This window comes from Streptopelia decaocto (genome assembly GCF_964273445.1).
Source record: "Streptopelia decaocto genome assembly, chromosome: 13".
Taxonomy (NCBI): domain Eukaryota; kingdom Metazoa; phylum Chordata; class Aves; order Columbiformes; family Columbidae; genus Streptopelia; species Streptopelia decaocto.
Genome location: NC_138668.1, coordinates 3,580,175 through 3,598,679, shown reverse-complemented (window position 1 = coordinate 3,598,679; position 18,505 = coordinate 3,580,175). Strand labels below are relative to the sequence as shown.

At 54.2% G+C, this 18,505-nt stretch overlaps 1 protein-coding gene across 1 annotated transcript; it reads left to right on the top strand.

Annotated features, from left to right (window-relative positions):
* MMD2 (monocyte to macrophage differentiation associated 2) lies at positions 1–17,733 on the top strand. Its single transcript, XM_082064413.1, has 7 exons — positions 1–146; positions 11,908–11,989; positions 12,847–13,007; positions 13,098–13,172; positions 13,468–13,569; positions 14,156–14,225; positions 14,565–17,733. Exons 1-7 carry the CDS (start codon positions 100–102, stop codon positions 14,766–14,768), a joined length of 741 nt encoding a protein of 246 aa, XP_081920539.1. The 5' UTR covers positions 1–99; the 3' UTR covers positions 14,769–17,733.
* The last annotated feature ends 772 nt before the right edge of the window (positions 17,734–18,505 follow it).

Below are 18,505 nucleotides of genomic sequence, written 5' to 3'. Positions count from 1 at the left end.
CCGCGGAGTTGCTGCGGTTCTCTCGGGGTGGCACTTTCCGCGCCCCCCCCGGCCCGGGGCTGCGCAGCCGCCGCCGGACCCCCCCATGGCACCGCCGAAATGTTCGTGTCCCGGGTCCTGGACTTCCAGAAGACGCGCTACGCCAGGTAAAGCCGTCGGTGCGCTGGTCCCCGACCCCCGGGTGCTTGTGGAGCCCCCGGACAGCCCCGGGCTCGGCTCCAGCGGGGAGGGAGCCCCAAGGGACCTTCAAAACCTGCTGAGTGCCCCAAAGCCCAGGGCAGGTGCCGGTTGAGCTTTCGGGAGAAGGTTACCTACCTTTCTGCATCCTTAAGGAATTCTGAGCATCCTTGGGAGCCCTCGCTGCCTTTCGCTCGGTCTAACTTCACCGTTGTCCTCCCATTGCTGGGGGACAGATCCCACCACTGGCTGCAAAACCTCCGTGGAGGGACCAATGTTGCCCAGGGTCCCACTGGACCCAGGTGACATCCCCTTGGGGTGGCTCCCTCAGCCTGGAGCTGGTCGATACACAGGGTTCCCATGGAATTACCTGGTGGTGGATCCTTCCCCCTCCAAGGGAGTTTTTCCAGCAGCAGCAGGAACTCGTTTTAACAGCTCAGGTGCAGTAGGAAACCTCGTGGCATTACCTGCGTAGGGGGAAACCTGAGGACCGCTGGGCACAGGTCAGAGGGCACTCGGCCACGCACGCTGCTGCAGGATCAGATGTGGCTCTTAGCAGGGGAAGCTGGTGGGTGACACGGGGACAGCAGCCGCCCACAGCCCATGGCACGCTGGGTGCCTGAGGATGAGTCAGATCACACAGCGCTGGGCGATGCACGGTCAGACAGGGCTCAGGGGGGTGCTCAGTGGTAGACCAAGGACAGACTCTGCTCCCTCTGACTGTGGTGGGGATGTTATCATGGCTGTGGAGGGTCCCCCAGGCTGGCACAGCTCCTGGGCACATTAATCTCTGCTGCTGTCACTGCCAGACTCCCAGTGGTCCTGTTAGAGGCAGATACCAGAGAAGAACTTGTCTGGAAAGAAGTGGTGACGGCGTTTCTCACCTCCTCCAGACAGGAGCATTCCTGAAGGGTGTTTGCCTGGGCTGGGTAAGGGCAGGAGACCTCTCTTCCACCATCCCCACACCACCAGCTCCTCTCCTTCCAAGTGTCTCACAGCAAAAATCCATGCTTGCACCCCCAAAAGCTGCCTGAAACATGGGTACCTGCTCAAAGACCATTTTGATGCCATAACCGTCTCCTAATAACCTTTGCCTGGGGGAGATGCAGGAGGTACCCAGCAGGTTGGCACAATGCACCTGCTCCAAAACTCCTTGCGAAAACAGAGAATTCAAAGCTGTTTTTCCCAGCTGGCAAGCAGAGGAGAGGGCCAGGGGGAGACGGAAGCGAGTGAAGCCCTGTACTCCCAGAACAGGAGAACTGTATCTTTGCCCCATGGCAGTGGCGCAGAGGCTCTTTGGGAGCTGGGCAGCAGAGCAGGGCCTGCCCCCCCAGCAGAACCCACCTGCCAACCTGTTGCTTGATTTATCCAAAAATACTGGTGCTCCAATCTCATAGTGGTGTTCTCTAGACACAACTTGTTAAAGAGGGATGGGGTGTTACAGAGTGCCTTGCAGGGACAGCGCCCATGTGTGGGGCAGGGGCTGTGTAACGTGGGAAGGATCAGGTCCACACGGCATCCTCTGCTTCTTGCTGGGTGCCAGGGGCTGGATGGGGAGTAGAACAAGATGGGTACTCCCTTGGCTTTCACCCCAAGACACACCAAGGCAGTTGCCAGCACGTGATGCTAACCCAGAGCTCCCTGCATCGCCACAGAGATCCTCTTAGCCTAGTGCTTAAAAATAACAGTTAGTTAATCCTCATCCTCACCGTGCTCGACACACAGCAGCATTCCTCTCCTCAGAAATGCTCCGCTGTGGCATATCCCAAAAGAAACCCTAAAAGCAGCTTATTCCTCTGTGCCAGGGATGCTCTGTTGGCTTCTCTGGGCTGCAAGCAAGAGGGACCAGGCTCTACAATGGGGACTGGGGTGAGCAGGAACCACAGGACTCATGGTGGCACATGCCCTTCAAGGCATCAGAAGCACCTTGCAACATCTTTTCAGTGGATGAGAAACTCTTGCTTATGGCCTTCCTTGGGAAAAAAAAAATAGCAGAAAGTTTTCTTTGTGGTGGAAAAACCTGGAACAGCTTCATTTTTAATGTCGTTTTATCTAATTCTTGCAAGGAGCAAGAAAGGAGGAACTTGGCCATCAATACACCCATCAAAAGAAATAAATAAAATACAGCATGGTGATGAAAGACCTGTTGTGTGAAAGCTGCAGAGAAGGCACTGGGCTTTGAACAAAGAGATGAAAGGCAGCGATCAATGCGGCAGCATTTCGTGAAATGCCAGGAGAAAACTCAGGGTTGGAGGGTCACCGGAATGTCCCTGAACCCCTTCAGGCTGGGCTTTGGAGATGGAGCATCACGGATGGGGTGGAGGGGAAGAAAGTAAGTGGAGGGGGCTGTCTCCATGGTGGGAACAGGGATGCCGCTCGAGCAGGTTGTGGTTATAAATGAGGCTCTCTGTGGTTTCTGCTCTGCTGTGGGGTCCAGGAGGCTCTTCCATGGGGAAAAGGAGTTAAAAAGTGCTGTTGCTGCAAGGCTGTGTTGTTCACAGCCTGCGCCATGGCAAGCGATAGCCATCTCCTCCCCATTAGGCCAAATCCAGCCGTGATGCTGGCAGCAGATATGATTCCTCCTGCTTTATCCATCCACTGGATCGTTATTCCCGCACTCTCCCTCCAACCCTTTCCTCTCCTCCTCCCAGCTCACCAAATTGCTGCTGGTTTCCCCCTAGAGCAACAGACCGGTGCAAGTCGCATCTTCATCACGTAAACTCATCATCCAGGTCACAACGAGCCAGTAACTGATCCCTCCACCTCACCCCTGGCTTTGACCCCACTTTGACCCACTTTTTGCTCAGCATTCTGGTGCCTCCTGCCCACGTAGCCACAATTCAGCCTTGATCTCCCTACAGGGATACAAAATGCTTCCCAGACTTTCGCCATCCAGAGCCATCATTTAAAAGAAACACAATCAAGCAGAGAGCTGCTGCATCTGTCCAGCTTCAGCAGCTCCGGAGCAGCCAGGGGAGAGGAGTTTGCTTGGAGCTGCAGGCTGCACAGGGCACTGAATCATCCTAATTAACTGATAGCAGGCCACAATTCGATTTGTTCATGTAGAAGGCTCTAAATCCTATTGCATTTGCTTGTCTTGCCCTGTGCAGAGTAAGAAAGAGGAGCAGCCAGAAAAATCTACATTAATTTCCCAGTCCCTAAGAAGCAGGAGGTTAGGGAGAGCAGGGGCCTTTGTAGGTGTGTGGTCCAGCCTTGTCCTCACTTGTCCAATGTCTGCAATGTAGACACGGCCACCTCCTCACTGGCACAAGGGGATGGAGATCTGAACTCTACATTTGCCCAAAAGCAAATCGTGAGTTCAGGGAAAGGCACCTTCCTTACCACTCCCTGCACCCATAATTACTGAGCAAGGAGACCTTCACAGAATCCTCCTCCAGCACCTCCAGGCAGGAGAGGAGAACCAGCAGAAATAGGAGTGAGAGGAAACATTGGGGTGCTCAGACCCCAAACACAAGAAAAAGCAACACCGAGCTGACAGCCTGAGCACAGCTACTGCATCGGGAAGATTGAGTCTCCGTTTGCTTCGCAACGAAAGCACCAGCAGCCCTCGCCTGCTCCCACGCACACCAAGATGCTTTCCAAGAGCCCTGCTTCCCCCACAGCCCACGTGGGATGAAGTGGTGAGAAGGGAGATGCTTTCAAGCATCAATATCGCGGCTCTGAGCTGCTCAGGAGGCAGGAGCTCCTCAGCAGCCCCAGCAAGACCTCCTGGGCTGCCCTCCGGCTGAGCAGATCTCCTTGCTGTGAAAAGCACCACTCCAAGAAATGAGGAGTCCCCCCAAAATACCAGGATCACCTGGTGTCACTGACCAATTCAATATTGATCGCTGTGAGCCCGGGCTGACTCAGATACCCTCTTAAGAGGATATCAGCACCGGAACAGGCTGCCCAGGGAAGTGGTTGAATCACCATCCCTGTGTTTAAAAGATGCATAGATTAGTTTCTTATGGACATGATTTAGTGCTAGAGTTAGGTTGTGGTTGAACTCAATCTTAAGGATCTCTTCCAACCCAAATGATTCTAAGATAAGAGTAGTAGGATTCATCTCAGGTAGGTTTAGATGCCCAGGGTGCAGTTATCATTGGAACCAGGTATTTGAAAGACAAATACTCAGAGCATCATTTGCACAGCTGGCTGGAGATGGGACATTCCCTCAAACTGCCCCTTTCTCTCCTTTGGGAGGGTCAGGAGTCCATGCAGGACAGGCTCAGGTGGGGATCAGCACCCTGGAGATGCGCAGCAGCATCCAAGCCCTGTTCTTCTGGGGGAAGGCCAGTCTCTTGTCTGCCTGGGAAATGGATGTACGATGGTCTTTTCCCTCCTTCAGCCGGTGTTGGATGTCAGCCCGATGTGATTCTTTGGCACAGCTCGCTATGGCCAGCTTCACAAAGTGGCTGCCAACACGACGCATGGGAAATTCAAGCCACTGCAGGTCAGTGAATGTGAGAGATGGGGCTGTGCCAGGACTGTCCCCAGGCTCGCCGTCTCCCCTCCTCCTTCCCACACCCCCCGCTCCACAGCGAGACAAAGCAATGCAAACCGACTACAGCTTCTATGGAAAGGAAGGGAAAAAGAGCACAACTGTTATTTCAGGTCATTGCTCTTGGAGCTGCAAAAGGAGGTTGGTTGAGTACCCAGAGGTGCTGCCAGGGGATGGATGTTCAGAGCAGGAGCTGAGCAAGACAGCGGAGGTGTGATCCAACACACAGAGCTCAGGTCTCCATTTGGGGTTCTCTGGTTGAAATTGAGCCTCAGCATTTTCATGCCATGAAAATCCAGAGTCAGATGGGCTCAATGTGATACGCCACAACTTCTGATAACGTGATACCACGAGCGTCATACTCCTGATGTTTGCTTCAGATGCCAATGAGGTGAGCTGATCAGTGCTGACCTTCAGGAGAGTTTTGCTCTGAGTTTATGCTCCTGTTCTAGTCTATAGTCCAGGCTTGCTGCTGCTGAGGAAAGGATTTTATGCAGAAAGAGATCAGCAGGTCAGGAGCAAGGAGTTACCTGCTCTGCTGCGCTCAGCAGCGCCGGCTGGTACCGCAGCATCAGACACAGCCCTGCTCTGTTGCAAATACTAATGGAAATCCTAGTATTTGCTTTCCTGACTGGTGAAATGCACGATTCTCCTTCTGTGCATTCATTGTCCAGAGGCATTTGCTGAATTTACAGATATCATTTGTACTTGAGCAGCATCCAGGAATCCCAAATGAGAGCCAGGCTCTGGCTCTTGAGGGATGCTCTGGGGAAACTTCACAGATCTGAGAAACCACGACCTGCCCGTGTAATTTAACGGTGACAGTGGCAGCCAGGGTTGGAGGCTGGGAAGGCTCCAGCCCCCCAGACTGTCCCAAAGTGGGCAGAGGGGTCAGTGGTTGCACTCACTCCTGCCCTCCTTGGGTTGTTGCAGAGTTTAACCTGGCAGAACCAGCTCAGGACTAATCCCACTGGCTCCAGTGCTCAGGGCAACACCGACAAGGCAGCAAGGAACATTCACAGTGACTTTCCAAACAAGAAAATTGTGAATAATAGACGATTTTCAGTTCTGGAAACAGTCCTCCTAAGATTTTTGAAACACCTGGGACATAGGAGTCATTTTATGACTAATCAGCTGTTGTTGGAGGTCTCATGAGCACCAAATGAAACAAGAAGTCCCAGCTCAGAAAGTAATTTGGGAAACACTCACCAATCCCATCTGTTGTGAACAAACAAACTGCTCTTCTGTAGTTGCGGGGTCATGAATTACCTTGGAAGACTCAGAGATACCATCCACATAAAAAGCAGAAAGCCTGCCAGAGGGAAAAATAAATACCCCTGCACAGAGGATGGGAATATGGACAGTTATGACACTGCTGGGAATTACCTGCTGAGTTTCCACCCATCAGCCAAGCCCTGCTAGATATTTATGGGTTCTCACGGGTGCAGAAATGGTCTGCGCTTGTGCCTAGCCTGGCTTGGAGCATCCCGTGGTTGTCTTTGATGGGAACAGGAATCGGGTCTACACTTGGTGTTTTCAGGGAAATAACATCAGCATATCCCTCCTGCCAGCCTCAACCCCTTGTGTACCCACTGCTGGGGGAGCAGGTTGTACTGGGAGGGGATTTCCCTGTCCCTCCATGGGGGACATCTCAGGACCAGACACAGCTGAGCACGTGGTCCACGCCTGGGAGCACCTCTCAGTAGGCAAGTGGACTTGTTCAGTGTTTCTCCTGGTATTCAGACTGTGGTGTACAGCCAGCTCAGGGTGTCCCCACATGTGAGAGTGCTGGGAACATGTTAAATCAGGATGAGGGTAATCAGGAGGTGATACATGAGCATCCAATCTGCAGCCCAGTTTGACTTGCTTTGTGGAAGCAAAGTTTGCACCACGGGCTTCTGAGCAGGTTACACCAGAAATCTGGCGATCTGCTGGTTTACCCATAAGAAGGGGTGAGAGATGCTAGTTTAGATGAAAAGCCTTTCAGTTTGCTGCCTCAGTCGCTCCCTACCCAAGCTTCCAGCTCTTTGCGTGATGTCAGGAAGCAGCGCAAAACAAAATGCTTTGCCATCTTGCTGCTTCTCACACGGGACGGGCTGGAGTCAAAGGAGCAGCCCATAGAGCAGGTTTGTCCTGGCTGCCCCTTCTTCCCCAGCTCAGGGAGCAGATTCATGAGCTTACAGCACACAAAGCTCAGCTTTCCAAACCAGGAGCACCATATGTTCATGTAGGAGCATGCAAACACCAAAGGGCAGGCACGGAAATAAAGATTTCAGCTCTTAACAGGGTGCACGTGCCCATGTGGGTGGCTCTGCAGATGGCAGTGCTGGGCAGCATCAGCCTGAGCCTTTGCATTTCTGCTTCCCAGTGGCAAGTACTTCTGTGTCAATGGACAGAAAGGGAATGCAGGATTTCCCAAGCATTCCCAGACTGGATAAAGTAGCTTTGTGGTACTGCAGAGTCTGGAGGCTCTGCACCAGGAGGTACAACCATGGGGAGAGAGAGGAGGGCTGCTGAGCCTTTCCTGTGTCACTGAGTTGCAGAATTGATGTCCTGGACTTGAGGCAGGCCCTGAGCACATCCCTGTGGTCCTGCTCTATCTCCTGCATCCTGGGATCACACCCCATTAATGAGCAGCGCTCAGGGCCCTGGCACCACATCATCACATGCAGCTCCCCAGGACTGAGCTAATTATGATCCACAGAGGAGCTCAGGGGGATGAAGCCTCTTAGCAGGGTCCACAGCTGGAGAATTACCAGATTACAGGTCAGAAGCAGAGCATACAACAAGCCCCAGATCACAGGGATGTCACTGCAGCAGCTCGCATGTGAGCACAAGCCTGAGGTCCAAGCACCGGCATCTGCATTGGGTGTGCAGCCTCTGGGATCTTTAGGGCAAATCCAGACCATGCACTGAAGAGGGGTCTGGGGCCAGTCTGCCCTGCATGGACACATCTGCTCCCTCACTGTCACTTCAGGCATCGCACAAGTTGCTCTACTAAGGGACAAGATAAAGGACCCCAGCAGGACTTACCACCACTGCTGGTCAGCACCCAGCAAAGGCTTTCTCCAGCCTTCCTCTCTGATGAGAAGCCACCATCAGGATACAATCCTTCAACAGCTTATCTATTACTTAAAAAAAAAAGCCCAGTTATGACATCCAGTCACAAGGAGAAATCCCCTTGATTTACAGTCAAATCTCCAGGAACATCCCAGCAGGGAACACAGTTCCCTGGGCACAGGAGTAAACAAACAGCAAACCAGCAACCCACCTCCAAAAACATTAGACTAGGGCTTGAGCAAGCCCAGCCCTTTTATAAGCCATTCTCAGGTGAAACTTGTAGAGATTAGATAGTCTGGGGAGATTCACATCACCTGGGAACAAACTTGGACATGCCGGCTGCTCCTTCAAACCCCCGTCCCATAGTGCAACACACGACTCTGGCATTTAATTCACAAGTTCTGAAGAGGATGTGGTGGTTTTCAAGTGTCACAGCCACGGTCACAGTCTCAGCAATGTGCAAGGGGAGCCCAGCTCCTAAATATGTAGATACACAGCCACATGTCATGTCTATAGCCTGATTTATAGCAGGTGCCAATGCAGTGGTTGATGCAGCTTGTCTTGGTGTCCCCAGAAGAGCTCAGATGCTCGAATCCTCACACATGAGGCACTCCGAGGAATAATTTAATTTAATCCCCTTTTTACCTTCTTCCCTCCCACCCCAGCAAAGCAAGAGCCAGGCAGATCTGCCTGATTTTTAAGGTCAGAACTTTGTTCTTGGATAAAAGTCTTTAAAAAAGAAACCCCAAAGCCACAAAAAAACAGAGTGGGAGAAAGAGAAGGAGAAAGGAACAAGCCTGGGAAGCCAGCTCTGCACTTTGCCCTGGCTGCCTGGGACAAGGGGCTCTTTGTTTCCCCATCTAGAGCCTGCTGTACTGGCCCTTTTCAGGCTCCGTCCCTGGGAAAGGGGCCAGGGGGAAGCAGGCACAAGCAGGGCAGGCAAAACCCCTGGGACTGCACTGAATAACCTTTGCTTGGACCCCCACCAGCCCCCCCATCTTCATATAGCTGGACCATATAGTGTCTGCCAGAACTGGCACTGGGAGCAAAAGCCGCCGGGAGCCCCTCAGATCTCAGCTTCCCATGCACCATCCCTGAGAATGAACATGCTCGTATTCCTGATGTCCACGAGTTTTTAAACCATTTCTGCGTCTTTTGAACTTTGCAGTCCTAAAATGCATTGAAGCGCCCAGCTGGTGTGTAATCACCTGTCTGTGGCTTCACGGACCCATCACGCCGAGCGAGCCACCTCATCATGGTTTGCTGGGTCCCCGGGTGGGCGGCAGCGTAGGCTGGAGGCTGTTGGGGACAAGCCGCTCTCATCTCCTCCCACCCCAGGGACAGTGCCAGGGTGTCCCCAAGCCTACGGTTGCAATGACATGGAGCTGGTGATGACTGTGGATTCAGCCAGTCAGGCAGGAAACTTGCTGCAGGGGACCCAATCTCAGTTTGGGTTGGTGTTTCCCTTCTTCTCCTTATTTTCTTGCATTGAAAAACCCCAGAGCTCTGCCTGGCTGCCAGCAATTCCCCTTCTCCGAACCCCGCTGCACGGAGCTGGGGCTGGGAAACACACAGCAGCCTCCCCTGCGGCTCTCTGCTGCTCTGGGCTTTCATCAGTTCTAATGAGAGTAACAGTTGCATTCCCTGAGCATGTCCATCCGTCTGTCCAGGCTGGAGCTCAGGTTTGAGGCTGGTTTTGCACACCGGTATGGCAACTTTCTGCAGGCTGGGAGTGACACAGGGCTCCCTGTGTACCCATGGTGACATGAGCTGGATGGACACTTGGCATCCTGGGGTGGTCTGGGAGATAAAGTCCCAGGAGGGAAGGTGAGGAAACAACCCTGCACTCATCCTGCCCTGCCAGCAGATGTGCAAACACCGGCTGCTCCCATGTTTGTTTGTACAGCTCTGCTCCTGAGCACAGAGGACAACAAAAATGTGCCCAACAAGCCCCAAAATGCAATGCTGGCTGCTCTGGGAGGGCCCCGCTGTACCCGTGCTGGCCCAGAACTTTGCAGCCAGGTCCTGCATCTGTGATGCTCCACTTCCCATCCTTCACAGGATGATGCTTATTAGAAAGCAGGGCAGGAAAACAAGAGCAATCTCTCCCCAGGTCAAAATAAAGATCCTCCTGGATCTATTCCTCCCTCTGGGACAAGCAGGTGCTTGCAGCAGCTGCACCAGCATGACTTTGGGCTTCAGGGATGCATGTGCTGTTTGACCTCATGCCATGGAGTGGCCGTTCCCAGCCTCTCCATCCCTGTATCAGAGCCGGGGAGGATATTTGCACCCCAGGCATCCCTTCCCAAAGGGTCCAGGCACCACTCAGCCCTGGTGGGCAGGGGCTGTGGGAACCAGCCCCTCCACCGTTCCCTGTTACTGCTCTGAACAGCAACTGCCAGAGCAGAGGGGAGACCACGCGGGGCTTTGTTAAAACAAATAAATTAAAGGAAAAGCCTCGTACACGTTTCCTCAGCAACCACAACGTCAGGCGGGATGTCTGGGCTTACCCCCCCTGCTTCTTATTATTAAAAGGGAAAAGAAAGGGAAGCAGAGAGCGAAGGGGAGCTGGGGACAGTCTCCTGGCAACGCTGGGGACAGTAATGTCATCCTGCCAGGGAGATGTGGCTCCAGTGCAGGGAACCTGGCCAGCCTTCGTGGCCGGAGCAGTGGGATGGAGAAGGTGTCCCTGGTGTCCCCTGGGACGGAGGCGATGGCACGTCAGGCACAGCCACCACTGCAGGGATGCCCGGCTGCTTCTCAGCCGCATCAGCCTTGCTAAGCCTGGATTTACGCAGCACGAGTCCTTGACTTGAAGAGTGGTGGGAGCTTAATCCCGTCTTTTTCCCCCTCTCAATTCAAGCCACTTTTTGGTGACAATGACCACACTTCTCGCGGTGCTGGGGTCTGGCAGCAGGCAGTGCAGGGCTGGGGACATGGTCCCCATGTGGGCTGTCACTGCTGCTTTCTGAGGAGCTCCTCGCATGCCCAGGCATGCTGTGGCCACATCCACCCCCACTCAAATCCTCATTATTTGAAATATTTAATCCATCCTGCCTCATTTTTAACAGATAGAGGCTCATGCAGTGGGGCTGAGCAGGCAGGAGATGGCAGAGGAGTCCGCTCGGGGGTGGATGGCTTGGGGACAGGGAGAGGGGACATTTACTGCCTTTCCCAGTGCCCCAGACCGAGGGGTCGCCCTGTGCCCAGCAGCAAGGTCCTGCCAGCCCCCTCACCAGGCACAGCTCAGCTGTGAAACGCGCTGCAGATGGTGCCAGAGCCGAGAGCTAATGGGGTTAGAAAGCAAATTAACCCACGTCCGTCAGCGCAGCCCTGCTCAGCACGGCCGTCCTGACCTGAACCGCAGCAGAAAAGGTCTTTAAACCCCTGATTACCAGCAGCAGCCAGGGAAGGATCACTCTCTATTTGCCCATTTCTTTTTCCCTTTTGCCAAGACTCCACTGCTGGCTTCTGCCAGAAAAGGATGCCGAGCAAGGCGGCGCTTTGCTCTGACCTGTTATCATGGGTGCGCGTTTAACTTGCCTCTTAATAAAGTATTATGTACCTAGCAGTGGACTAGCCAAGCCCAACACAATTTTTTATCACTGTGTGTTGATCTGACAGGGGAAATCAATACATTCCTCTGAAAGCCAAGAGCAAGATGATACTTTGGACTAAGGGAAACAGAAATAAAGACCCAGGTTTCCAAGGGAGTGTGGTGGGGCTGCCCCCTGCAGCAATCTGTGCTGGGACACAGCCCCCATGGGCAGGAGGTAGATGCAGGTGGTACCCAGAAACTGGAAGTATAATGGGAGATACCCCTGTTGAAGCTAGGCACACTGCTGTGACATGAGGGTGTCACCGCTGGGTGGGTTGGGGACTTGCAGCAGGTCCCTCTGCTGCACCATGTGTCCTCTTCACTGCTGGGGCTGCCCTGTCTGTTCTCCTGCCCGCAGCAGCAGGCAGAACCACCTCCTGCCTTCTGCTCTCCCAGCAACGGCAGCTACCGGGAAACGCTTTAGTCTGCGCCGGAGCAGAGCAAGACCTGGGGTCCTGGCATTTGGGGACAGACAGATGGACAAGCCAGGGTCACTTGCAGGCCCCTCCAAAAGGTCTTTCCCCCAAAACCCATCCCCTGAGTGTGTTTCTCGCCCTGCTTCTCGCTGCAGGTTCATGAATCACCGCGTCCCGTCCAACTGCAGGTACCAGCCGACAGAGTACGAGCACGCGGCGAATTGTGCCACCCATGCGGTGAGTCCCTGTCCCCGTCCCAGGGTGAGGGAGGGCAGTGCTCAGCTTTCTGCGGGTCCCCTGAGGAACCTCAAAGGACACCAGTCCTTATGGTTGGACTCCATGAACTTAAAGGTATTTTCCAACCTGAATGATTCTATGCCTTTATGATTAAAAATGTCTTTGTTCAGCCCTGGAGCAGCTCCTGAGGGTCTCGGGGCTGTGATGAGGCAGATGTGCCCCAGATGTTCCTGTGGAACCTGGTGTGCATCTTCCTTGCTCTCACCCACCATGGCCCCGTGTCCAAAGGGAAGCTGGCTGTGGGATTGGTAGAGAGGGAGTATTTTGCAAAGCTCTCTGAAAATGGAATGTTTTTCACAGCACGAATGGTGACAGGTGCCCCATGGGGTTGCCCACGCAGCCACGGAGCAGGTGCTCCCCATATCAGGGTTTCTCTCAGGAGCTGGCAGCTCCCTCTCCCAGCCCTGGAGATGACTCAGAGGTGTCCATCCTCCTCCTGCCTACCTCCACCTGGAGAACCTGCTTTGGAGCTGCACCACCCAGGGAGAGACCCTGCCAGGGCAGCCTGGGCAGCCAGCCTGGCCCTTACGGGTGGTGGCTTCAACCAGAAGCAAAAAATAAACCCTAAAAGGAAAAGCAAAGACTATATTGTAGCTGCTCAACCATAAAATCACAGAATCATAGAATAGTTTGGGTTGGAAGGGACCTTCAAAGGTCCCATCTTGTCCAGTCCCCTGCCATGAGCTTGACCCAGCTCAGGTTGCTCAGAGCCCCATCCAGCCTGGCCTGGGATGTCTCCAATGATGAAGCATCAATGGAGACGCAGAGTCAACAACAGATTTACTTCTCCCTTCCAGTTCTGGATCCTGCCCAGCATCCTCGGCAGCTCCATCCTCTATATCCTCTCTGACGACAGATGGGAAACTATCTCAGCCTGGATCTATGGCTTCGGCTTGTCCAGCCTCTTCATTGTCTCCACCATCTTCCACACCATCTCCTGGAAGAAGAGGCATCTCAGGTACCAGCCCTGATTGCTTGGGAAAGGGGGAGAAGGTCTGGAGGCCCATGGTGCTGCAGGCTGTGACCCATCTGTCTGTCTGTCCCGCAGGACTGTGGAGCACTGCTTGCACATGTTCGATAGGATGGTGATCTACTTCTTCATCGCAGCATCGTACGCTCCCTGGTGAGTTGTTGGTGTGTGGGCGCCATCACTTGGTCCCACTGGAGAGGAAAAAATCCGTCTGGCACCAACAAATAGTGTTTCCTTCTCCAGCTTTGGCTCTGCTTGTGGCTGTACCGCTTTCCACAAAACCTTCCTATCCTGCAGATTTTAACCCCTTTAAGTTGAAGTTACAAGTTGGGAGGACCCTTTGGTGGGACAGCCATGGGGCTGAGGGCAGCATTTCCCCTCTCACTGCCTGCAGCCCCAACTGGGGTGCTGCCCTGGACCCCACTCACTACAGACCTGGGTCTTGCAGGCTGAACCTGCGGGAGTTGGGTCCCTGGGCCTCCCACATGCGCTGGATCATCTGGATCATGGCGTCTATTGGGACCATCTACGTTTTCTTCTTCCATGAGCGGTGAGTGCCTCTACCTGGCCCCACGCTGCTGGGTGTCACAGAGCCCAGCTCAGCTCTGCCTGTCCCTCGTAACGTCTTGAGGTAGACAAGCTGTAGGGAAGAGCAAGAGGGATGGAGACAGACAGACAGACAGATACAGGGTCCTTGGGCAGCCACCTGGCCAGCTGGTAGAATAGGTCTTCCTTGGACCACATCCTTCCCCATCTGCACCCTGGTTTTAGGAGCTGTGGTGGCAGGGATGTGGGAGCAGGGACATGGGAGCAGGGACGTGAGAGCAGAGATCTGCTGCCATGAGTTCCTTCTTCCACATGGTGGCACCAAATAGAAAGCAAAATGCTCCAGATGTCTCCCCCAAAGCCTCAGGCACCTGGCCCTGAGCTGGCAGCTCCCAAACCAGGGTGGGGTCCATCACCCCCAGAGCAGGGTGCCAGCCTCACTGCAGTGGTGTGGCACAAGCACAAGTACATGGGACCTGCTGTGGTGGCACCACCACCCCTCTTCCTATAGTAGAGCAGCAGATGTTACAGGCGTGAAACTCAACTTTCCCTCTGCACCTGCCTCCAAACAGCTTCTCTGTTGGTTCCAGGTACAAGCTGGTGGAGCTGGTGTGCTACGTTATAATGGGTTTCTTCCCTGCCTTGGTCATCCTCTCCATGGTAAGCCAACACCGGGAACTCATGGGCTTAGTGTGAGGGACAAGTCCTAGGGAGGCTGGTTTGTCTCCAGCAGGTTGGTGACGGATAAAACCATCCCCAAACATGACATGCCCTGGCTCAGTTTTGAAGTGATTTGGGTGCCCAGCAGGTACCATGTGCATTTCCAGCAGCAAAGCTGAGCTACTGGGTCCACACTGCCTTGCTGGAGAGGATGGTGTAGCAAAAGGAAGAGCAAGGGTCCTACCTGCACCCTGCCATGCTTCTGGTCTTGATGGAGCGTGAGGACAGGGCAAGGGTGTCACAGCCACCACTGAGTCCTGCCTTCCTGCTTGTCCCCAGCCCAACAGGGATGGTCTCCCGGAGCTGGTGACCGGTGGATTCTTCTACTGCCTGGGCATGGTCTTCTTCAAAAGCGATGGCCGCATCCCCTTCGCCCACGCCATCTGGCACCTCTTCGTGGCCATTGGAGCTGGCATCCACTACTACGCTATTTGGAGGTACCTCTACCGGCCCAGCACACTGGAGTCTAAAACACCCCGGTAGACGCCTTAAAGACATTGTTTGCACCAAACCGGCACGTGGGGCACGGAGGAGAGCGGGGAGGCAGCCTGCACCAGGGCCTCACCCCAAACCACCCGCTCACCCCATGGGCAGCAGCCACCGGTGCCCTTCCCGCTGGGACAGGAGAGCCTGGAGGTTGATTTGAAACAGATATATCTTTCGTTTTTTTTTTTTTTTCTTTTTAACCTCGGGAACTGCTTATTTTTTTAGGCCAAGGTTTTGTAACACGGTGACTGGCGGGGAGTGACCACTCACCAAGGCCTTGGGGGGGCCCCACTCACCCACCTGGACCTGAGCATCCCTTGGGAGTGGGGACCTTGGCCCCACACACCCCTGGCCAGTGACACCCTGGGTTTGGCTACTGGAGCCAATCAGGGGACTGGAGGTGTCAGGGCATGGGGAGAGACCAGACCCTTTTCCCCCGGGAGGCCTGGGCATGTGGCCACTCCAGCTGGGCAGGGGGCTACATTGACACCCCCGCACCACCCGGGCTCCTAAACCATTACAAGTCATGTCAGCACCAACCGCCCCCATCCTGGTGGGAACGTGCGATTCAACAAAGCCTTACCTGAGATTGAAACTTGAATGTCTTCCAGGGCTCTTCAGAGAGCCCGAGCATTGGAAAACACTTTCTCTAAGCCAGTATTAAGTGCACAACTCAGTACATCCCCACTAGATGGGCCCTTGGAGCTCCCCCCGGACATTTCCTCCCTGGAGTGGCAGCCCCGCTCCCAGGCTCTGCCATGCACATACCTTCATCTGATGGGGACCAGGGTGGGATCCAGGTCTGTCATCCACCTGGCTGGGGTCGGCCTATCCGCATCAGGGGATTTTCTTTGTCTTTGAGGGAGGGAAGTGAACCTCCTTGGACTGGGATCATAGGGCTGCCTTCCTTCTCTGCTCCCATTTTGATGATGAGCTCAGTATCAGGTTTAAATCCACTTTTGGGAGGAATTCTGGCATTCCTGAGGAGAGACACAACTGTGTGATGCTCAGAGGTGAGCTGTGATGGGGTAGTCCTAGTGATGCTTGGGTTTTAAACCACCCTAACGACAGCTACACAGTGCTCTCCAAGGCAGGATAACTGGACATGGAGCACCTGCCCAGCCATCACAGAATCGCAGAATTATAGAATGTCCTGAGTTGGAAGACACCCACAAGGATCATCGAGTCCAACTCCTGTCCTGCATAGGACAACCCCAAAATTCACACCGTGTGTCTGAGCGCATTTTCTGATTGCTTCTTGAACGCTGTCAGCTTGGTGTCCAGGAGCAGCCCTGATGCTGATGGAATGGGTAAATCATACCTGGTCCTGCTCCCCAAACACGCTGGCAGAGCTGCTGGAACCAGAAGGGTCTGGTCTGTGCTGGGAGCTGGCAGAGCAGTGCTGCTCTCAGCCCTGCCTGCACCTTTCCTGGGAGCCCCCGGAGGCATCGATTCTCCATCATCTCTTTGGCCTCTTGATAAATTGCAACTGCAGCAGTCTCAGTGCGATGTGGCAAGGGAAGGAGATTTATGGCCACTGTCCCACATCTCCTGTTTCTCCAGCAGCGTGCCGAGGGGCCGAGCTCCGCGTTCTGCCCCATCTTCCACAGAGCTTAGGGTGCCCCCCAGCCTGCAGCACCCTGGCAGAAAATCACCAAAGAGAATGTATCCAGATATTCTTCCCCTCCTGGTGGCTGTGGTCATCAGGTCAGCAAAAAAAACCAACCCTGTGAGCTTTTACTTCCACAGGCAGACGGTTCCTATAAGGATCCATGGGGCTGCTGGGGGGTCTCTGCCCCAGACACCCCAAAGCAGCCTTTGGGCTGCGACACCTCTTGGGGTGACGGGTGGTTTTAGGGATGGAGGGAATGACCCGGAGTGAGCCCGGTCTCTGCTGCTGCCTCTTCCAGGCCCCCAGGTCCCAGCCCTTGCTCCATCACCTACCGCAGCCAGAGGGGAGGAGAAGGGTGAGCTGAGAGTAACCAGCACTTGGTAGAGCACGTTTGGGGTTGGAATAGCAAGATATGGGGTCCTAGACCGGGACCTGCAATTTTTTTCTGTCTGGCAAGTCATTACCCTTCTCTGTGCCTCAGTTTCCTCATCTGTAAAATGGGGGTGAAGACACCGACCTACCTCACAGGGCTCATGTGAGGACCCCATGGAGCATTTGGGACCTGACTGGTGCTTTACAGACGCACTGCGATTTCCACCGAGTCTGAGGCACTGGATTCTCAGAGCCACCATGGGGACGGTGACAACTGCAGCTCAGCATGCCCAGGTCTCCTCCTCCTCTGTCACTAAATCCCACAGTGTAATCACCCTGGGGACAGACCGTGCACGCAGGGAAATGTCCCCTGGCAGGGGCTGAGGATGCCCAGGGACCACTGTCACATTTTGTCCACAGGCTTCATCCCAAGGGCTTTATCTCAGAAGCCATTTCGCCACTGGGGGCTTATGGCCCTAAATCCAGCCCAGGGGCTCTCAAGATACGGGGAAGTGCCAGAAAGACCATTCCAAGGCCACTTGGTCTCAGCCCTCTGCTGAAAACCAAGGGCAGGGCAGATGCTTGGGTGGGGATGGGTGGCCAGGCTCCATTTGGGACATCACCACCCTGCCTTGAGCCCAGATTTGCCGAGTAGGTTTCTCCGTATTTGAGAAGTCCCCTTCTTCTCTTGCTTCCTAAGTCCTTCCCTTGCAAAGCAAGGTGGGGGGCACAGAACAGGTTATTGGATTGTCCTCCTATTTTATGCTAATTTTAAATGACTCATAACATTCAGGATGTCTGGAGGAGGGTTTGAGGGATTTTTTAGCATCTCACGTTTTTCACTGTCCATTCTTGTTCAATCAGTATTTTATATTTAACACAGTATTTGCTCAAATTAAAAACAAATGTAAGGAAAATAACGCTAGCAAATATTGTTTCCTGTGGAGTAGGATTGAAATAAAAACTCAAGATACCTCACTATTGGCCGCTTGTTAAATCAAAATTAGTTTCCTTGCAGCATCTGGAAATAAGCTAATTTTCTATCTGACTTGCCCCACACGGCATCGCTGCCCCGGTGAGGAGGAGAACCGCTCAACCAGCTGCAGCGAGGCGCCGCTCACGGCGATGGAGAGCTGAGAGCTGACTCACCTCGGTGCATGGATGGCACTGCCATCTGCTGGCTCGGCTTGCCGGGGGGACAGTGCCACTTTGCCCTTCACACCAGCTGCACAGGGAAACTCAGGAGGTCAGGGATGAGTTGAGCTCCAAGCTACAGAACTTCCTTTGAAACGAAATGAATAGGTGAGACTGCTGATGGCGACCCTGTGCTCGGCAGCATCGGCTGAAGGGTTTGCCAGCATCTCACCAAAGCGGTTTTGGCATAGGGCCCTGCACACCCCCTCTGGCTTTGTCAATTCCTGTCCTGCGGTGGCCGAGTCTGTGGCTGACATGTGTCGATCTCTGAAGCTGCTGCTGCAGGGGGGCAAGGATGCCAGGTCTAGGGAGGAGGAAAACCTGTGGCAGAGTGGGCAGAGGGTAAACACTGCTCGCTGCGCACCCCAGAGGGGAAACCCCCCAACCCCCTTTACCCACCGGCTCCCACCAGCCTCTCCCACTGGCACCGGCTCCTCTCGGAGAGGGGCATTTTGCCTCCATCCAGGGAGCTTGCTGGCTGCACTGTCAGCTCTGCACATCCACTGGCTGCCCTCTCACTCGCGCCTCTCCATCGTAATTACAGCAGGGCTGGACC